We start from the raw sequence: 18,984 nt of genomic DNA on the forward strand, positions 1-18,984 counted from the left end.
GGCCACATTCCTCATCAAACAACCGTCTCTCCGCCCGCGGGCCACCTTCGATGAACGATGAATGATGAACGATACCTATTTTCATTGACCACATGGGCCTGAATTGTTACGATGTTTTTTGTGCATTAGACCTCATTCTAAGCTTTCACGAAAATGCAGCTTCACATCGATTTGAAAGGAAAGGTCGTCGTTCCTCCGCCGCGAAACAATTCTGGAACATTATAGAATGTTTTTTTAAAGATGTATTTACCATCGGAAACGTAAGTTTTCCGCAAATTGAAGTAAATAGGAAAATTTTCCGCAACTCGATTGGCCGAAACCCATGGAGAAATCGAGTTTGAGGGTAGATTAGGTCAGTCTGATTGGTTCAGCCCTGCCAACCGATTCTGGAAAGTGGCATGGCTGGTCTCATGTCGCTGCATCTCTTGTTTGAGGAGATCAGGACCAAGCTTCGATTCGCATCCGGGAGGTTGTTGGAAATTTCACACTTTTACTTTTTGCGAGTTAATCCAATGAAGTAGTTGAAATTCTGATGATATCGCAATGTTGCAAACCAAATTTAGCCACACCAAAACACCTTGTGTGCACATCCTTGGACATATCACAGCGCGACGTTTACAGCTTTGTGCTTCTGGTTCCTGGCAACTGCATGACGGTATGATTGGTAGCCGTGATGACATGGAGGCCTATCAATAACGTGACCGAGCGAGCCGGTAAAGCCACCGAAGCCACAAAATGTCCGGCTACTTGACGTCATAACGAGATCGACTTGTTAGCTCTGATTGGCATCACTCATAAACATGTGAGGAAATGGCACGTTAATGGCATCGGCACTGTACTACCGACCAAATGCCCAACTTGTTGAGCGGACGATACGCTATCTCTCGGTAGCAGATTACAATGATCATTAAAATAACAGAAAACGTACCTGTGGAAGTGAGCAACGAGCGAAGTAACGTACTATAGATTCCGGGAGTAATTGACGAGAAAGAAGAATGACCGAAGTTCCAATCTCCGAGGAAAGAAAGCTCCACATGGTTAAGTACGCCAACGACGCTACACCCCGAAGTCTTTTCAGCTTTCAGATATTTTCACGCGTGGTGATGTGAACATCTTAAAAAAGGCACGCAATCAATATTACTCTTATTTTTGTGCGTCATTTTAGAGCTGTCTTCTTATCACGTCGTCATAGAGGGCTTTGGTAGTGATTGATATATGCGCTTTCGGAGCCACGCACGGCAGAGTTATGAGGTGCCCGTGTATTTAGCTATGTCCTGCATGACGAGGAATTCTAAATGAAGGAGGTTATGGAACGATCGAGATGAGACACTCCTATTACGGGTTGAATAATCGTTCGTAATAACGCCTTCGGTTGTTGCGTTGGTTTGTAGATATACTACATTTCTTTGCAAGCGCGCAGACGTTTCTGATAAGCTTTGTGGTAGCATGCTGAACTCGTTATTGGAAAACTCGGTTCGGATTCCAGCAATACCGAAGAGAAAAATTTAGCTAGCGACGCGCACATGGCTAAAAGACAAACAGCATACATATGGGGCCCTTTGCCGGACTCAGTATAACCCCTGGCGGACTGACCGATACTTCGCGCATACATCGCACCAGACGAGCACGGCTGTTCGAAGAATTATTCCACCCTCAAATCAAAAAGCTTAGCCTGGTAAATGATGTTAATAATATGAAACATAATGTACCATGTCGTAGAACGGTTCTAACATTAGCCCCAGCCTGCGGTAAATGGTTTTTGCCCAGCTGCGATCCAGTGTTATGTCACTTGGTGAAAGCTTTCAGCTCGCTGGCGTTTACATTTTACCAAGCCATCTTCTGAACATTTTTCAAAAAAGAGGGATACGAGACCTAAGAAAAATTTAGTTCAGTTCAATCAACGTTCCTCACAAACCTGCGGGCGGCTAATTTTCCATTGGTGGAATTACTTTTTGCAGCATGCATATAATCTCTGATTTCGTCATCTTCCTTACTACCGAGGACATAATCCAGATCATTTGGAAAATGGCCTTTTGCTTCCCATGCGACCAAGTGACAGACGACAAAAGTTGCATCACTGGTTGAATGGAGTTATGTTCAGGAGCACGGTCATTGTTGGATCCTTCACGGTCAAGCAATACATGTCTCACAATCAAGAATGTCTATAGGTACTTCCACAGAAATGAAATGTTTTCTACATCCACTGAGAGCTCAACCTCGCACAGAAGACGTGAAAATATGTACAGACGGCAATAAGTGAAGACAATTTTCAGGCTAATGACATTTTGGTCTGTGTTCATCGTGGGCCCACTGGGCGAGCTTTTAAAACGTCAAAGTGCACAACCGAAAGCAAATCACAAAAAATCGCCGTTTTCCACCGTCCAGAAGACACGAATAATTTCAACTTGGCACACTCAACAGCCCTACCTCTGCTCGAAGAGCATTCCGCGCGCAGTACGGATTATCTTCGAAGCAATTACCGATGCTCAATGCCTTCATAACGCTGGTTGGATTTATCGAGCCCGCAGGTCGCAACCATTTGCTTTAGGAATGGTTGGTCATCTATTCCTTCCTGATCACCTGGTCGACAGGGTGCAATTGTATCCCGGCATTCCGCAAGCGAGTGGAGTATGTATCCCCCGTCATCAAAACCGGGTCGCTTGACATCTCGTTTGCAACGGCGCGGAGTGCAAAAGAAACTGGGGTGGTACCCCGAAAAGCTACACACGGTGGTGCCTATCGCTCCCAGCCACTCATAGGACCGCGCCACTTCCTCCCAGTGGCTTCGCGGTCTCCCGGATGGATTCAAAGAGAATGCAATTTTGACTGATGATAAATGGTTCTGTCCGCAACAGGCACCATAATAGCACAATAAACCATATTGGGGACCCAGCCACCTCAATATAACCAACGAGCGCCGAATCCAAGGAAGGGAAAATTTTTGCATTGGGCGGCTCTCGTGGAAGACTGAGTTATGCGATGCCGTCCTGGTTTTGTGCAGACGAGACGGTTATTGGTCAGGCCTATTGCCTCCCTCTTCAGACGGAGCTGCTAGTACGTGCCTGCGTGCAAAGCGTCATTCTGACAGACAGGGTTGGGACGGTCTGTTTCAAAATATATTTCACGGCGGCAAGATCTTCAGAAAACTTAAAGACCACCAGATGTCTCCAGACCGATAATCTCTAAAATCCTCAGGAGTCTCTAAGCCAAAAAGGCATTACGAGACATCTAACCCTTCTTGAAAAAGGTCATTCAGACCATAACATATGTTCCACCGGAACCTAGAAAAATGCGTTCCATCCGTAATGTCATTCGGTAGTTCCTTTCAAAACTCTTGACTGATAATCACTGCCACGATCTTGAAAAGTTCACGAACCACACCCATCATTGATCGCCTATGCTGACAGTGTGTTCACTGCCTGTCCTAGCCTGTTTACAATTCCTACTTGGCGTCCATGCCGATCAGTGCCATCACAGTGGGCCCCTCATCTTCCTAATGCTGGCCAGTGCCGATGTTAACTATTACGCATAGGCGGCTGTTGCCTGTTGGGCCTATAAAATACTTATAGAATCACAGTTATTGCTTAAATCTCGCCGAAAAATTGACAGCGTTGTATAGGACCTCTCTCTCTCTCTCTCTCTCTCTCTCTCTCTATTGTTCTCTCTCTCTCTCTCTCTCTCTCTCCTATCTCTCCTCTCTACTCTCTCTCGCCCTCTCCTCTCTCTCCTCTTCGCTCTCTCTCTCTCTCTCTCTCTCTCTCCTTCTCTCCTATCTCCCTTCCTCTCTCTCTCTCTCTCTGTCTCTCTCCCTCTCATGCTAGGCAAGGTAACCGTACGCGAGCAAATTTTTAACACCCATAGTAGTTATTTTTAGGAACATGGACAATTACTATTAGGAACAATTTGGGTTTCAATCCCATCAAGACCAGCTATCGGAAAGTTTCAAGCTCTAAAGCCGACAAAGCACTTGAGCGCTGATGAGCTTACCGCACTCGTCCATCAACATTCGCGTTCCGCAATCATCCACGTCATACCCCGTGGGTGTGTGCGTGCGTACGTGCGTGCGTGTGTGCGTGTGTGCGTGTATGTGTGTGCGTGTGTGTGCGTGTGTGTGCATGTGTGTGTGTGTGTGTGTGTGTGTGTGTGTGTGTGTGTGTGTGTGTGTGTGTGTTGTGTGTGTGTGTGTGTGTGTGTGTGTGTGTGTGTGTGTGTGTGTGTGTGTGTGTGTGTGTGTGTGTGTATGTGTGTGTGTGTGTGTGTTGTCTATTTCTGTCACGGATGTTCAGAGTTGTCCAGATCTTAATAAAGCTCTTAAGACTGCCTACACCACAAGCGCCACCCTTCTGATTGGCTCTGCTGTGCCAAAGGCTGACATCGTTCCATTTGTGTCATTGGGGCTTTGCGGCGCACTCAGCTGCTGAGGCTATATGGCGTCGCCTGCCCCTCACTCTGGCGGAAGGGGCGAGCACCGCGGGGAATCGAACCCCGTACCTCTGGTTTCCCAGACGCGCAGTGGTCAACCCAGACGCGTGAACCACGGCACTACCGGCACCCCGAACATCGTTTCAGACTCCGTGTCCAGTTAGTGAATTAGTCGTCATCAACAAAAGCCGAATACTGGTAAAATGTTGGTGATAATTTCTGCATCCGCTGTCGTGTAATGACATATGCATCTTATTAGGCGCATGAGACAGACATGTGGTTGCAAACGGTCGCATCGAAAGGAAGAGTGCGGGTCGCGCAGGCTGTCCAAATGTTAAAGACGCTAAAGCCGTAAAGACGATTCAGAATAACATCCAAGCAGACCGAACAAATTCGATCGATCAAGCTCTGGCAGAATGGAATGGAAAATAAACATTACCAGTGTTTTCATAGAAATCATGAAGCCATCCACACAGCGCATACCGACATAGCATATTTATGGGCAAACCCCATAAGACATTCATAACGGGCGACAGAAAGACCGCTGCGCTGTCGCGCCGGGGACGCGAGTGCCGGTGGCATGTGCTGGTCACATGCATAATCAAACTGCTGAGGACGATTCAGCATGGCAGGTCGTTAAGCTGGACAAATGAGACAAACAGGACCCGACGAGACCAGAGTGAAAAGAAGCATTAGCGGCCGCTTTGTGACGTTCTTCAACGGTGTCGCCACACCGACCCATTCATGCATCCAGACCGTGAAATAAACATGGGAAAACAATCTATCGGACATTAGCATGCAGTTTTCTTCGAATTTCCAGCATTCCGTTCCGAAATTTGAGTGAGTTTGGTCGACTGTTTTGATGCTTGTTAATGTCTGCAGTATCATTATTATTACGCTTAAGTGGCTAAAGGTCTGTGACGAGGGCTCAAATGCACGACGACCTCCTACCCCACCCGCACTTGAAAGATTTGGGGTCACGGCCGCTCAGGGTCCACGACTCCCAGGCACCGCCAACCGTCTGCAAGCTCTCCCCCCCCCCCCCCCCCCCCCCCGTCGCCGCCGTAAAGGTGACTGTGACGAATGCACCAGTTCCCCGTGCAGTCGCTGGTTTTGCCGACACACAAAAATGCATTAAGCACAGTTCGCATGGATGTCCTTGGACTCAAAGCGCAATGCTAGACGCAGCTCTATGACAACATCGGAAACCGATGGCCCCAACGCATTTTTCCAATGACCGCAATACGACTCTCCAATAAGCAGCGGTGGAGGTGGAAGCGGGCAAGCGACGAGCGACTCACCATTGACTCTTCGTTGATGGAGTCCAGTGTGATGACGGTCACGTGAAAGTAGACGGTGGTGGGCTCACCGCGGTACTTGGGCGGCCGGTTCTTGTCGTACATCTTCGTGTTCCCGGGCAGTATGTCTGAGATGTCCAGACTGTTGTGAGACTTCGCCCTGCAAACGGCCGGGCAGTCAGACGCCATTCCCTGCCGGCCATCACTGGTCCAGGTCCGAGGCGAGTCCGCTAGCCATGGCAGACGCTGGCGATCCACGCCAAACGGGCGCCTGTCATGCGGATCAGACGAAAACGGATGCGGAACGGCAGCGGGATAAGGAAAGTCTTTGCTCATATCTCAACGTGCTCCGAGTCGTGCGTTAAGTTACATCAAGGCATTGGCATAGGCGTCATGAGCAAGCTCGTAAGCACCTCACGCATATTCTTAACCACACTCCGTTGTATGGACCGTTCATTGAATTTCTTAAGTCTTTTCTGCAGCGAAATGGCTGCGTTCAATGGCAGCATATTCTTCCTAACACCGTATTGAGCGGAGATGCTGGTGAGCCGACTAGTCAGCAGGGACGGCCGCCCGATTAGAGGCGGCGCAGGCGAACGGGCTCGATGCGGCGCCCCCCCCCCCCCCCCCACGGCTCTAACGAGGCGCTGGTTCAGGTCTCGACGGCCGATTGCATTAGATCCGGCTTCAAATTCCGCTGCCGAATGCACCGTGATCAGCAGACTGGCCTAATCCAGTTTGCTGCTATTGTTGCAGAATTACAAAGGGTAGAATCGGTGGGGCGGTAAACCGGAGCTGGTCGTTCAGCGAAGCGCGCGGGCCAACAGAAGGAACAAGAACTCGACCCAGAGATATAACGACACACGGATTGAGCAAATCTGTGCCTACAACTATGCAACCGAAATAGCAACAAGAAATCCTGTTGTCTTTTGTTTTTAGACCATTTGGATGCCAAGACAGTAAATGTACATCATTACTCTGTCTGTACGAATGCAACTGCCCGGCTGCAGCCTTCTGTTACAAGGCTCATAACGAAGCAAGCTTGATTAAGCGACCAAGCGTCCTGAAACTTCAGGTTTGCCATCCTTGGCTATGCGGCGGTGTTTCGGGGAAAGGCATGCAGCGCGGAAACTCCAGCTTTTCACGGAACAAAGTGTTAAGTAGAACACCGATAACTCAAGAAGGTTACCGAGGTGACGAACGTCTACTATGATAAAAGCGTACCTTAATCCCAGCTGAGCTTTACAGCACAACTTTACATCGTAGCGAGCCAAAGCCCGCGTCCATAACATGGCTAATGGACTATGAATGCAGAATATTTCGCCGCACCCGCCTGCCCACTAAGGCCTGATGGTGTGCTTCGGAAGAAGCCAAGTTCAGCGCGGAATGGCAACAGTTCGTACGTAGTTTGCTCCGGTAGCTTCTTTACATGAAGTGTGGGCTGTACCCCAGCCGAGCTGCAAACAACATGGCCTTGCAATGAATGCTTAATTTGTAATTGACGTTGCCATACGAGAAATATTATAAGCCGATTAAGCCTCTAAGAACCCAGTCAGGCCGTAAGGGGAGGGGTATGGAGGGCAAGTCTTCCAGTTTTGCCAAATTTGATATTATGCCTATGAATGTTGCTTGTAATGCAGCACACTAATCGCCTTAAGGCTCCCTTTACCCACCTTGTGTCGATCATGGGACAACCCTTGAAAAGTTCTTGCGGCAAACACCACATTTCAAGGGTACATTCTTGTGTACAGACTACCATATGCTGCTTTTAAATGCCGAAAGCATTTAGCTGTGTGGGCTAGAAAAGAAAGAAATACTAAGCGCATATTTCCGTCGGACTACGCTCAGTTTCCCGAAGACGACAAATTTGCACTGTCCGCCCGATATTCCCAGAGAACAGACATAAGTATGGTTTATTCCATTAAACTACCTGTTCTGAGATGTCGAAATAACGTCATCACGCGGGCAGCAAGCAATTCCCGGGATTGCCTCCGAACTGTGTTAACACAGCGGCATCTTAATTTAAGGACTTGAGGAACATCATTCAGGACGTTTAATTCCAAAGAAGCAATGGTACAAACCATGATTATAGTCATAACGTATTTACCAAACGCTGGCCAAATGTTTGCTGCGTCTGTAACAGAACTGGAAGCGTACTCATTCTTGCGTGGCAGCGAGCTGACTCAGCCTCAATGTGAACTGGATCAAATAGGGCTGATGGAGACGGACCCCGCCACCGACGCTACTTTTTTGAAATCCACCCAAAAATTGCTAGCATCAGCCTTCTACTATACTTCCCAACCCATTAATTATGAAAGCACTGCTCCAGATGGCGCATCTGATGTTTTGAACAATCGTTGCCCAAGTTCCATGCCGCATGCCTACGCCCATCCCTGCACGTGAACAGGCGGGGCCTGAGACTGCGGGCGGTCCGCCGTACTGACTGGGGCCGTGTCGGCGTCACCGGCGGCCGGTCGGCCTGCAGCACGATCTCGAGCACGGTGTGCCAGCGGCCGCGGCACCAGAGCTCGGTCAGCCGCGCCAGCTGTTCGGCCATCGGCCGGCCGGCCATCTCGCGCTTGTCGACGCCGTCGCCGCACGACTCGGCGCACGACTCGGCCTTCCGCCGAGTACGCGTCCAGCAGCAGCGAGTTGCGCGTCAGGCGGCGCGTGGCGCTGAGCACCGGACTGAGGTCGTCCGTCCAGCGGCATGGCCCCACGCGGTGCTGGCAGAACTCGTAGGCCAGCGCCGTCAGCTCGGACGGCACCGGCTCCGGCAGGTAGACCAGGCTGTAGCCGCCGAAAAGTTCGGCCATGGCGCGCAGCGTGCGCTGCAGCTGGCGGCCGGCGGCGGCGCCACCGTCGCTGCTCACGTACACCAGCAGTTGATACTGGGCGCCGTGGTCGCGGAAACGGTACAGCAGCGCCGGAATGTCAGCCAGCTGGCGGGCCTTGAAGCGCAGCCGGCGGCCGCAGCGCCGGAGCGCCGCGAGCGTGCTGCTCTCCCCGCGGCCCACCATCACCACGTTCGTGTCCTGCACGTGCGGCACGCCGAAGTCGCGGCAGCGCCAGACCAGCTGTTCACGGTCGCAGGTGGCCGGCGCGGCTTGCCGGCCGGGGCGCGGCGCGTGGCGCTGCCGCCGGCCGGTCGCCGGCGGCGGCTGCTGCCCCACGCCGCCGCCCAGCCGCAGCCAGGGAAACGCCCAGCCGGAGTCGCCGTCGCTTGACGGGCGGCGGCGGCGTCGGCCGCGGCGGCGGGCGGGCGCCGCCGAACGCCAGCCGGGCCACCACCGACGGCACGCAGGGCTCGCCTTCGGCCAGGGCCCGGCTCCAGACCGTCGTCCCCGTACTGCCCGTTCGGAGCTGGCGGCCCACCGCCGCCGCCGGGCGGACCGGGATGGTGGGGCGCGTCGGACCCGGCCGGCAGGAGCCGCTCCTCCCCCAGCCTGGCCCAGTGCGGCGGCAGGGGCTCTGTCGGCAGCGTCGTGCTCCGTGACGTCTGGGCGCGCTCGCCGGGCTCGTCAGGCGCCGCCGACAGGGAGCCATCCAGCCGCGGGTCGGCGCAGTCGGCCGAGAGACACGCCCACGGCGGGCGAGCTTTCCGGCCGCTCGGACCGACGGTGAAGGGCTTCCTCCGCCTCCCACGGCGCGCGCGGATCTCGCCGAAGCTTCTGGCGTGCTTCGCCGCTGGTGGCGAGCGGGCTCTGCGCTGGCCCACCACCCCCAGCCGCCGTCCCTCCCCACCAGGGGCTCGCGTCACTCGGGGCTGATCTGCAACTAATGAGATCGGCATCAGCCGCGCGAGACGGGAGCCCCTGGCGGGAGCATCCCCGACCTCAGCGAGCACATCGGTACGTCGGATGCGGGCACAAGCTCCGCTGATGAATGATGACAAAGGGATGTTCTCCTGTTTGCTTTTATCGCCCTAAAAAGACACTGCTCTCGGTAAGGATACATTTGCGAATCCTCCTCTTTCTACTTTCCCCTTAGAGTTACCCAACGCCATTTTGGTGGATGGCATCAGGGACTCAGTTTTCCTCAAGCTTTAGGCCTGTTCGCTACGCTCATATTTTCCCAAAGCAAACTCATGGGTACGTACCTGGCGGGATGTCTGGTAGATAGAAACACAAAGAGACCGACGGTCGTCGTCAGCCAGGATGACATCATGACTGCCGCGGCTTAGGCTCCTTAACAGCTGTAATGGAATAGCAATGTCTGAAATGTTTCAATGTCTGAAAATATCACAGCGCTCAGCTTAACAGTTCCTGACCAGCGAGCAATGCCTTAAAAACAAACACCAAACCACCTTAAGTCACAAATTCCAAGCGCACAACACTTGGATTCACAGTGTCTTTTTTTCATTTGCCTTTGCTTGCGAATGCATGAGCTCTCAGCAAGAAATTGCACAATAGCCATACCAACCACCGGCACTGTTGCGACCTTCATCGACCTTTCTTTTTCACCGTTTCGTATCGACAAGAAGAGACAAGTCAATGTTAAGCTGGAATTATCGAACCAGCGTTTGCCCTCTCTAGGACACAAGGCAGATCACGATTTTGGATCAATGCCATTTCACGTCCAAAAACAGATCCCTGATGCATTCCCACAAGTCGAAATCCTAAAGCGTCCGGGACGTACTGAGTTGATCAGGCCCTGCTGCTTTTCGCGTTTAAGAAGAGCCAAACCCCAGCACGTCTGGAAAACCTGTAACTTGACTTCATCCAACAGCGAACACCTTTAACTCTGCTGGTAAGCTCGCTCCGACCCCTTTGAGGAGACACGTATAGCGCGCGCCGCTTTCGAAAAAGTCGTGGGCTGTTGAAACTGCGTGGTACTCGGAGTTTAACGCAACGCCTGCACACACGCCTCTGTCCTAGTAAGCACACCACAACCGACACAGCAGTTACACCATTGCAAAAGGCAGAGGCGCGGGATGCGGTGCCGCAGCCACGCTCACCTCACAGCACTCCTCAAGGTACACATCGCTGGAGGCTTGACACCTGGCTGCGACGGACAAGTGGCGGCGCACGCGACCCCGGGGCACAACACAGGACGCCTTAGGCGAGGACGGGGCTTCGCTTCCGTGTCCGCCGGGCAGGGAGCGGGCGTGTACTGTGGCCAGCTCCCTCCGAAGGGCTTCCGCGATCTTATTAGAGGCGAGCGCGGGCGGGACGGGGTCGATGGCGGGCTGGCGTGCTGTTGGGGCCGGACAGTCACAAACACCGCTGCCCTGCCGCACAACATGTCGTTGAAACGGGACGAGCTCCCGATATGCGCGTCCATCGGACCTACAGACCACACCGGGGCTGCGGCCACTCCGGGAGGCGGGATGCACCGGCCGCCGTCAGAACGGATGCCCCTACGAACTCCCCAGATGCGCATTCACCGAAGCTGCAGACCACACCGGGACACAGGCTGGCCACGAGCTGCTGCGCCGGCCGCCGTCAGAAGGGACGCTCCTGAGAGCTCCCGAGGTACGCATCCACCAAAGGTACGGACAACACCGGGAGACGGCCTGGTAGCGGCCTCTGCACCGGCCGCCGTCGGAACGGACGCTCCTGCGAGCTCCAGTGGCGCCACCTTTTACGCATCGCAGACGCGCCGATGGCCGGTCACACAAGAACGAGGAGAAACAGGGAAGGTGAGACTGTGGGCTCTCTTCACAAAAGGCGATCGCAGCAGATTCTTCACTTACAGGTTCGACATACACGTTCGTTTCCCTGCTGCAAGCTGCTACACGTTTGTTGCGGGCGAGAGGGATAATGAAGCCATTCCGCAAAGGCCGAAGCACACGATGCGATATTAAGTTCATTCTCGGCGAGCCCACTGAATACTGGCGTGCGTACGTCTGGCGTACGTACTGACGTACGTACGTTGGTGAGTGTTGGCCTATATGCCGTATGGAGCAGTAGTGAGACCTCATAAGGGCAGGAAATCAGCACACGTTTCGGCCACGAACTCTCTCCAGCGCGACCGCCAGCACTGAAGAGCGCTTATGACCGAAGCGCCCGCTGACCCTCTTGCTCTTACAAGAGCCACAGACCACTGTATACGGCACACAGATCAACAGCCGTCAGTCGACTTCAATGTTGATACACGATGTCGGCGTGAGGCACTCCTAGCTGCAAGAGCGCTTTGACAGCTGTTTAAAGTCACCGGGAGCATTCCAACACTGACGTAACGCCTGCATTCACTTTCACTACAGCCTGTTAACAACTCAGCAAGCGGCCCCGGATAGTTCATCGGCACCTTCTGACCTGGAGACAACGCTGGGCGTTTGTTATCTCTTGGAGGACCGACGAGTTTGTCAACAACGTGCTCCGTTAGGTACTCAAAAGACGCGGAGACCAGCCGCACCGATCAGATAAATATTTAGTAGACGCGTTGACAAACCCCACCAATCAACTTTGTGGTGCATGGCACCGTGTATTATTGCACGCAGGCCCGAAACGACGAAAGCGGTGACTAGCTAACTGCACGAGGATTTCAGCGATCAGAACACCGCAATGCATGGGAATGTGCTCGCGACGCGCACGGCCCTGAGGCGCATCAAATCAGCGGGCAGCTTTACAACAACAAATATATATCCGTCTCAACGCGTTTCTCGCAAGCTAGCTTGAGCATTACATGGTGCCAACTGTGACACATATTTAAGCAGACGCGGCGTTCATCCACTGAGATCAAGGCGTCTCTCCTGCGTGACTAGACGACGAAAGCTGCGCTCCCGCCCGGCGAGCGGCGCGGGCCCGCCGCTCCCGCCGGGGGGCGCTGTGCGCGCGGCTCTGCGCCGGACATGTGACGGGGCCGCCGGCGGTGGACGGACGGACGGACGGTGCTCAGTCGGAGAGGTCGGGACGGAGTCAGCGGCGGACGGACGGAGCGGAGCGGACGGGGCGTGGCCCGCGCCGCGCTACTGCAGCGGCGGGCAGTCCGGGTGCTCGAAGTGGCGCGGCATCACCATCCCGCTGGTCTTCTCCGACTCCTTCTCCAGATACTCGAGCGCGTTGTTCACCCTGGAGTCCGCCACCTGGCCGGAGAGAAGACGAGGTCACCAAACGCGCCGGGCCCGCCACCAGTAGGTCGTATTCAGCTCGCTTGCGCGTGTTGCTTGACACTCACACCACGTTACGCTGCGCAAGGCACGAGACTGTGAGCAAGAATGTCAAGTACTCCTGTCTAACACCAGACGGAGATCGAACCAGTCGTGCGGCGCGCGACCAGTGTTTCAATAAGGGTCTATGACAAGCCGACGCGTTCGAGCTGAAGTCGGCGCTGCCTCTTCGGAACCGCGAAGATTCCAGCTACCGATACCAAAACTGCTTCATTTATAATGCACACTAGAGTTAAAAGACGTTAACAGGCAGAACTAACAAAACCGGAGCGAAGAAGGAATGAATTGTCTCAAGTGAACAAATCGCCCTTTGCTGGTATCCTTATCAGACTAATTCCCATCAAATCCGCACGCACATTTATACCGCAGCCAGACAGAATTGTACTGTGACAAATGTCCACGGTTCTGTAGCCTGACAGGCCCGACGCGAAAGCCAGCGCACGGTTATCCCGGCGAACACGCCAGGCGTGTGAAGCGGGTGTGGTTTTCGCGTTGAGCTATCGCACCGGAGCCCCAAAATTACCCGGCGTTCTCGAGCCATATCACTGCATTGAGGACATCCAATCTGGATATCGGACATGGAGAGTAATGCCATCGAATCGAACTTCCAGATTGGCTGTCCCGTCCCGTTCCGATAGCTGTTGGTTAGAGCGCCGGCCCTCCGATCGACCCACCGAGGCGAGAGCAAGGACAAGGGCTAGGACGAGGACGAGGACGAGGACGAGGACGAGGACGAGGACGAGGGCGAGGGCGGGAGCGGGGGCGGGGGCGGGGGCGGGGGCGGGGGGCGGGAGCGGGAGCGGGAGCGGGAGCGGGAGCGGGAGCGGGAGCGGGAGCGGGAGCGGGAGCGGGGGAGGGGCAGGGGCGGGGGCGGGTGCGGGGGCAGTGGCGGGGAGGGTGGGTTGGGGGCCTGGGTTCGCGTCACTTTAGGTGCTTGATATTTGCACATGACAGGAATGGCCTATAGCCGGTGGCAGCGGCTGCGCTAAAGGTTCGGTGACGTCAGCGGGCAGGACAGACCGTGTCGAGCATTGCAGCACGTAAACTTTCGCCACCAGATCCAATCGCTGGCCTGTAATGCTACGATCGGAGAGTGGGGCTAGGATTCACGCAACAAGCACTACTTAGCGTGTGCTCTGATTCCGGAAACATATCCAATCCAAAGGTTTGAACTGAATCCTTTAAAAAGCTTGTTGGAGGCGAGTGCCAGTCAAAAGTGGATCCGCGATCCAGGTTCTACTGAAGGCAGTGGTTCATCAGGCAAAAACGTGGACACTTGGATAAATAAATCCAGCACTTCGCTTCTGAAAACTGGCGTTCTTAAACTTCGCTTCCAAAAATCAATGGTTCCAAGACGCAGCAACACACATGGAAATGATGAATGATGCAAGAATAGAACCCTCCGCGGCACACTACAGACAGGTTTCGTGTTAGACGCTCTCCTTCAGCTGGTAAATATCTGAAGCCTTCCCAGGGATGAAGGACATACGGCTTTCATTTGACATAGTGCCACACGTCCTGTGCGGGCTTACATCCAACTCGGGGCAACCCGTTGTTCCGGTACAAAACCAGACAATAAAGACACGCGACACAAGGCTGAAAGTCTCGTCATTACTATGCACATGCCTGTCTTACCGAAGCGCTTAGCAGCGATTAATGTCTGTTATAACGCGATCAACGTCACCAGTGCAGTCTGGTACAGGCCGAGCCTGGTTCACCACCCACACACACACTCACATTGCCGTCAGCGTTGGCCAGATACTTGTAGACGCGCTCGAAGGTGGCGTACGGAATGGCGGCGCTTCCACCGGCCGGTTCAGCCGTGATGATCTCGCACACCATGCGCATGGTGCCCGTTAGGTCCTGGAAACACGCCATCGCGCGGACGTCAGCAGGCCGGCCGACTGGCCCACAGGGCTCCCTAAAACATTGCTACATTTGGCACAGTGGGAATCAGTTGCAAGTACCAACGCAGGGGTCATCGTTGGCACCGTCTCTGAAGTCTGGGAGCCGGACGGGCCTCCAGAACCAAGCCAACCACCCAGGGGTGCAGTTTCCTATTCAGTCGGTGGGGGCTCCCATCCCACAACTTGGCTTTAGCCCTCCCCCCCCCCCCAACTTTGAGAAGACGGCGAGCCAAATCCGGGGAAAAACTCTTTTGTTGGCGCATTCTGGGAGCAGGCTGCGCCGTTTTTTACTGCTCAGCCCCTCCCAACTCATTTTACGAATCTACACCCCTGAAACCACCGCACGCCGCCGAACCCCCCCCCCCCCCCGCCCTGCGCCCACTCGACCAAACGAAACATTCACGAGCGGATGTACGGCGCGCAATAGCTGTGCGGCTAGCTGGCTCCCACGTGGGGGCCCGGGTTCAAGCCCCAGTTACGCCATGACCCGTGGCGTTAACATGGCATCTGCAGTCGCTGGCGCTGCACAAAAGGGACTTAAAGGCGAGTACGTCAGTCGCGCTCTCTTCACAAAAAGGCCAGAGGTGCAGACGATCAGTTCCGACCGTTCACGCCTCAGGATCGTCAAGCACAACTCCAGCGGGACAACCCACCTTCTCGAGGGTTCCGGCGGCCAGCGCCAGGAACTGGAGCCAGTCGATCTGCTCGTCGTCGAAGCCGCCGGCCACCAGCAGGTCGTCGAGCGCCTGGCGCAGCAGGCACAGCGACTGCCAGACGTCGCGGATGTCGTCAGGCCGTCACGATCGTGCGGTCCTCGAACTGCGCGAGACAGCGGCCGGTCACGCAGGAGACAGGGGCCGGTCACGCAGGAGACAGGGGCCGGTCACGTGGAGACGGCGGCCAGTCACGCGGGAGACGGCGGCCGGTCACGGGGGAGACAGCGGCCGGTCACGCAGGACACAGGGGCCGGTCACGCAGGAGACAGGGGCCGGTCACGCGAGAGACGGGGAGTCACAGACAGCGGGGTCACGGGGGAGACAGCGCGTGCCGGTTCAGCGGGGAGAGACAGCAGTCGGTTACGCGGGAGACAGCGGCTGGTCACGAGGGAGACAGCGGCTGGTCACGCGGGAGACAGCGGCTGGTCACGCGGGAGAGGCACAGCAGCACATCACGCGGGAGACAGCGGTCGGTCACGCGGGACACAGCGGCGGTCACACATCATCGCGGCGCCACACACTGCTGACGGCTGGGCCCGCACGGCGGTCAGCCGGCATTGTAGGCTCGTGCACTCTCCGAGAGCTATCTAGCTGTCTAACACGCTTCATGATGCATGCAGCACAATAAGTGCTCGCACTCACCGCTTGACTGCTTTTAAGTTTGGCACATGGCGAGTTCAGACCACAACACCTCGGATCCATTTGCTTTTTGACACAAGTTTTTCCTTTCCATTGCGCATATCTTACAAACCTCTGGACTTATCATGTTTCCTAGGGGACAGCAACACAAGATAGAGACAATCTAGTGATGACTTGTTTTGTCTCTAGCTACTGCCTCACGCAAAACACAGCAAGGACAAAATTGCTTAGCCATTGGGGTTGACTTGCTCGACTTTAACTTTTTGGAGTTTACAAATGTTTTGTGGAACCAGAGTTCCTTGGACATTTTGAAAACGGCCTTTTGGAACGTTGTATCTCACTGAAATTCCCACTGGCATTCACCAGCACCCAATCGCGCCCAGTTTTTCTAAATGGTGTAAGGTTAGAGACTTGTAGTATGCAGTACATCTCTCACTCCTATTTCTAAGAATACGTCACGTTAACGCATAATCATATCCAACTTTGAAAGGCTCATTAAGCCCATACACATAAATGTGAGACACAGAGCCGAGGCGAGCCAGCTCGGTGCCAGCACCTGACCTGGCTGTGCAGGGCCTTCAGGTAGCCCATGGTCAGACCGTTCTCCGTGGCCGGAGGCGGCGGGAACTCCAGCCGCTGCTTCATTGGCGGCCGCTCGCCATTGGCAAGCGCCAGGAAGTAGGCGGCCGACCAGCGCACCAGGTCGCGCGGCTGCGTGCGAATGGCAGCCTTCGTATACTGTTTAAGGATGTCGGGGAAGGCCGGTGGCACTTTGATCTGCTGCGAGCAGTACATGGGCTCCGGCAGCGGCGACATCTTGGATTGCCACACAGGTCACTGTGAATATGACACAAACACACATTATATTTCTGGCTACTCCAGCAGCCTGAATGGACATCATAGAGCACCTGAAGTGCAAATGTGTATCTGCTGCATGACTGTACTGTTCAATGTTGTAAAACACCACAGACCCTCATATAACACAAGGGTCTCTCCAATCATTGGTCAAGTTATGTGGCTACAGGGAACTTATCAACATAAAGCTGGCAACATACCTCTAACTCATTCTCATGCATCTTTAATAATACTGTTATGTGCCATTGCTTTTATTTATTTTGCTCATACCATGCTGCTATGATTAATTATAATGAAAACAATGCCTCAGGAATCTAGCAATATAGAAAATGTACATAAAGACATAAAAACCTAAAGACATCTGGCCAACCAAGAGCCACAAGGGCTCATCAAGGTTGGGCTGTCCCAGGTTTCATAAACATCATCAAAACTAAGTTACCACATTACCTGTGTGAATTCAGCTATAAAATATATCTTTAGACCAATAGAACCTGTCCATACAGTTTTCAAATGTTCCTAGAACAGGAGTTTCTTAAGCTTCATTTCACAGCCCACTCCAATGGTTCACTTCTCTTTGACTTAATGACATGTGCCTCTTCATAGTCCCATTCCTACCTTTTGCTAAGTGAAACTGAAACTGGTTTTCTCTGTCATGGCCTAATTCCTAGTGCTCCATGTAAATCTGCCTCACCTATCCCTTTCATAATCTTGAATACATTTATCAGATCCCTTTAAGTCTACAATACTTCAGTGAATACAAATGAAATGCCATAAGCCTGTCCTCACATTCTAACATGCCAATCCTATTTATCATCCTAGAAGCTTTTCACTGGACTTTTTCCAGCCTATCTATGTATTTTTGGAAGCATGGGAATCAAGCCTATATACAGTACTCCAGGTGTGATCTGACATAAGCTACACACAACTTTTTGACAACATTCCTTCTCTTGTCAATGGACATTCCTGTTAATAAGCCCCAGCATCTGAAGTGCTTTGCTTCTAACAGCCCCCTTGATCTGGTTTGATTCCTGGCCTCTCTTTTTATAATTTATGTCCTCACTGACATAACCACCCAAATGCATCACCTTATACTTATCACAATTCAGTGATGTTTGAGAAAAAGAAGTCCCATTCACCAATTCGCTTAAGTCAAGTTGCATTGATTCACCTGATCTGTTCTTTGACACCCCTTCTGATTTGATATCATCAGCAAATCATAGCACCTTTCTGAATTAACTTATCTCAATATTATTCACAAATATTATACAGAGCAACAGGCCTAACACATATTCCTGTAGGACACCCCTACCTACTAGCTCTTAATGATATTTTGTACCATAAAGCACCATTCAAGCAAGCATGGCTGGCTCAACACATTATGTAATTCATACGTGTCCTCTCCATCCAGGTACCACCCATAACAAATTCATTACCTGCTCCGACTTGAAACGATACAGGACAAATATACACAAATGTAGTACACCCAACGGAACCGAGTTCAGCTCACAACCATCCATGATTTCATCACATGAAGAGCTGATATTTCAAGTGACAGCAATATTATACCGGTGTTCAAACAACCAATTAAATTACACATGTACCAAAAAATATTGGCACCTTGCTTCTAACCAAAACTAGGTTCAAAATTCAGCGTAATTCAGCGTGAACGGTATTCAGCAGATACATGCGACAGGTTTACATCATCGATGTTACCCAGGCTTTGACTTCGGCGTTCGGCACAGTGGATGAATTGTTCGAGGATCGGCGCCCAGGCCCTTCCCACCGCTACCTTGCCGCCTGGATGCCTGAAATGCCTGGAATCCAGCTCGATCACAGAATGTTTTAAGTTTCGTCAGAGATGCGCCATTGATAGCATTGCCATGGAATGTTATTAGAGTATGTGTTACTACGTAATGACTTGCTCAAGCTTTAAACCGTTCAAATTCATATCTTCAGCTACATTTTTATAAAATAAATGCTTTTAGATTTTTATACACCTCCATTTAGTTGTGATTGACTATCCGTGCCATCTGAAG

At 52.9% G+C, this 18,984-nt stretch overlaps 2 protein-coding genes across 4 annotated transcripts in view; both read right to left on the reverse strand.

Moving 5' to 3' along the window:
• LOC119091402 (glycine receptor subunit alpha-2) overlaps positions 1–10,798 on the reverse strand; it is a 35,686-nt gene extending 24,888 nt beyond the window's left edge. The window contains exons 1-3 of the mRNA XM_037214181.1: positions 10,678–10,798; positions 9,820–9,915; positions 5,724–5,880 (exon numbers count right to left, since the gene is read on the reverse strand). Of these exons, the coding sequence (XP_037070076.1) occupies positions 5,724–5,880; positions 9,820–9,887 (225 nt within the window). The 5' untranslated portion in view covers positions 9,888–9,915; positions 10,678–10,798. The remainder of the gene's footprint in view (positions 1–5,723; positions 5,881–9,819; positions 9,916–10,677) is intronic.
• Positions 10,799–12,474: 1,676 nt separating this feature from the next.
• LOC119091828 (ropporin-1-like protein) lies at positions 12,475–18,844 on the reverse strand. Of its 3 annotated transcripts, XM_037214722.1 has the most exons (5): positions 18,662–18,751; positions 16,655–16,930; positions 15,392–15,557; positions 14,569–14,694; positions 12,475–12,747 (listed from the first exon to the last, which is right to left on the reverse strand). In XM_037214722.1, the coding sequence occupies exons 4-5, from the start codon at positions 14,677–14,679 to the stop codon at positions 12,631–12,633; spliced, it is 228 nt and encodes a 75-aa protein (XP_037070617.1). In that variant the 5' UTR covers positions 14,680–14,694; positions 15,392–15,557; positions 16,655–16,930; positions 18,662–18,751; the 3' UTR covers positions 12,475–12,630. The 3 variants fall into 3 exon arrangements, with proteins under 3 accessions (XP_037070617.1, XP_037070616.1, XP_037070615.1); XM_037214721.1 differs by lacking the exons at positions 12,475–12,747; positions 14,569–14,694 and having other exon boundaries at positions 15,397–15,557; positions 18,738–18,844; XM_037214720.1 differs by lacking the exons at positions 12,475–12,747; positions 14,569–14,694 and having other exon boundaries at positions 15,397–15,557.
• Positions 18,845–18,984: the final 140 nt, after the last annotated feature.

The sequence above is a fragment of the Pollicipes pollicipes genome, unplaced genomic scaffold, assembly GCF_011947565.3.
Source record: "Pollicipes pollicipes isolate AB1234 unplaced genomic scaffold, Ppol_2.1 Scaffold_3447;HRSCAF=4054_pilon_pilon_pilon, whole genome shotgun sequence".
In the NCBI taxonomy this organism is placed as follows: Eukaryota; Metazoa; Arthropoda; class Thecostraca; order Pollicipedomorpha; family Pollicipedidae; genus Pollicipes; species Pollicipes pollicipes.

What these genes read in the sequence shown, in the direction of transcription:
- LOC119091828 (XM_037214721.1), bottom strand. Translation starts at nt 16,909, where the DNA reads ATGTCGCCGCTGCCGGAGCCCATGTACTGCTCGCAGCAGATCAAAGTG. An exon ending in TGAAGGCCCTGCACAGCCAG is followed by an intron (nt 15,558 to 16,654) that starts GTCAGGTGCTGG and finishes TGTCTCGCGCAG; the next exon opens with TTCGAGGACCGCACGATCGT.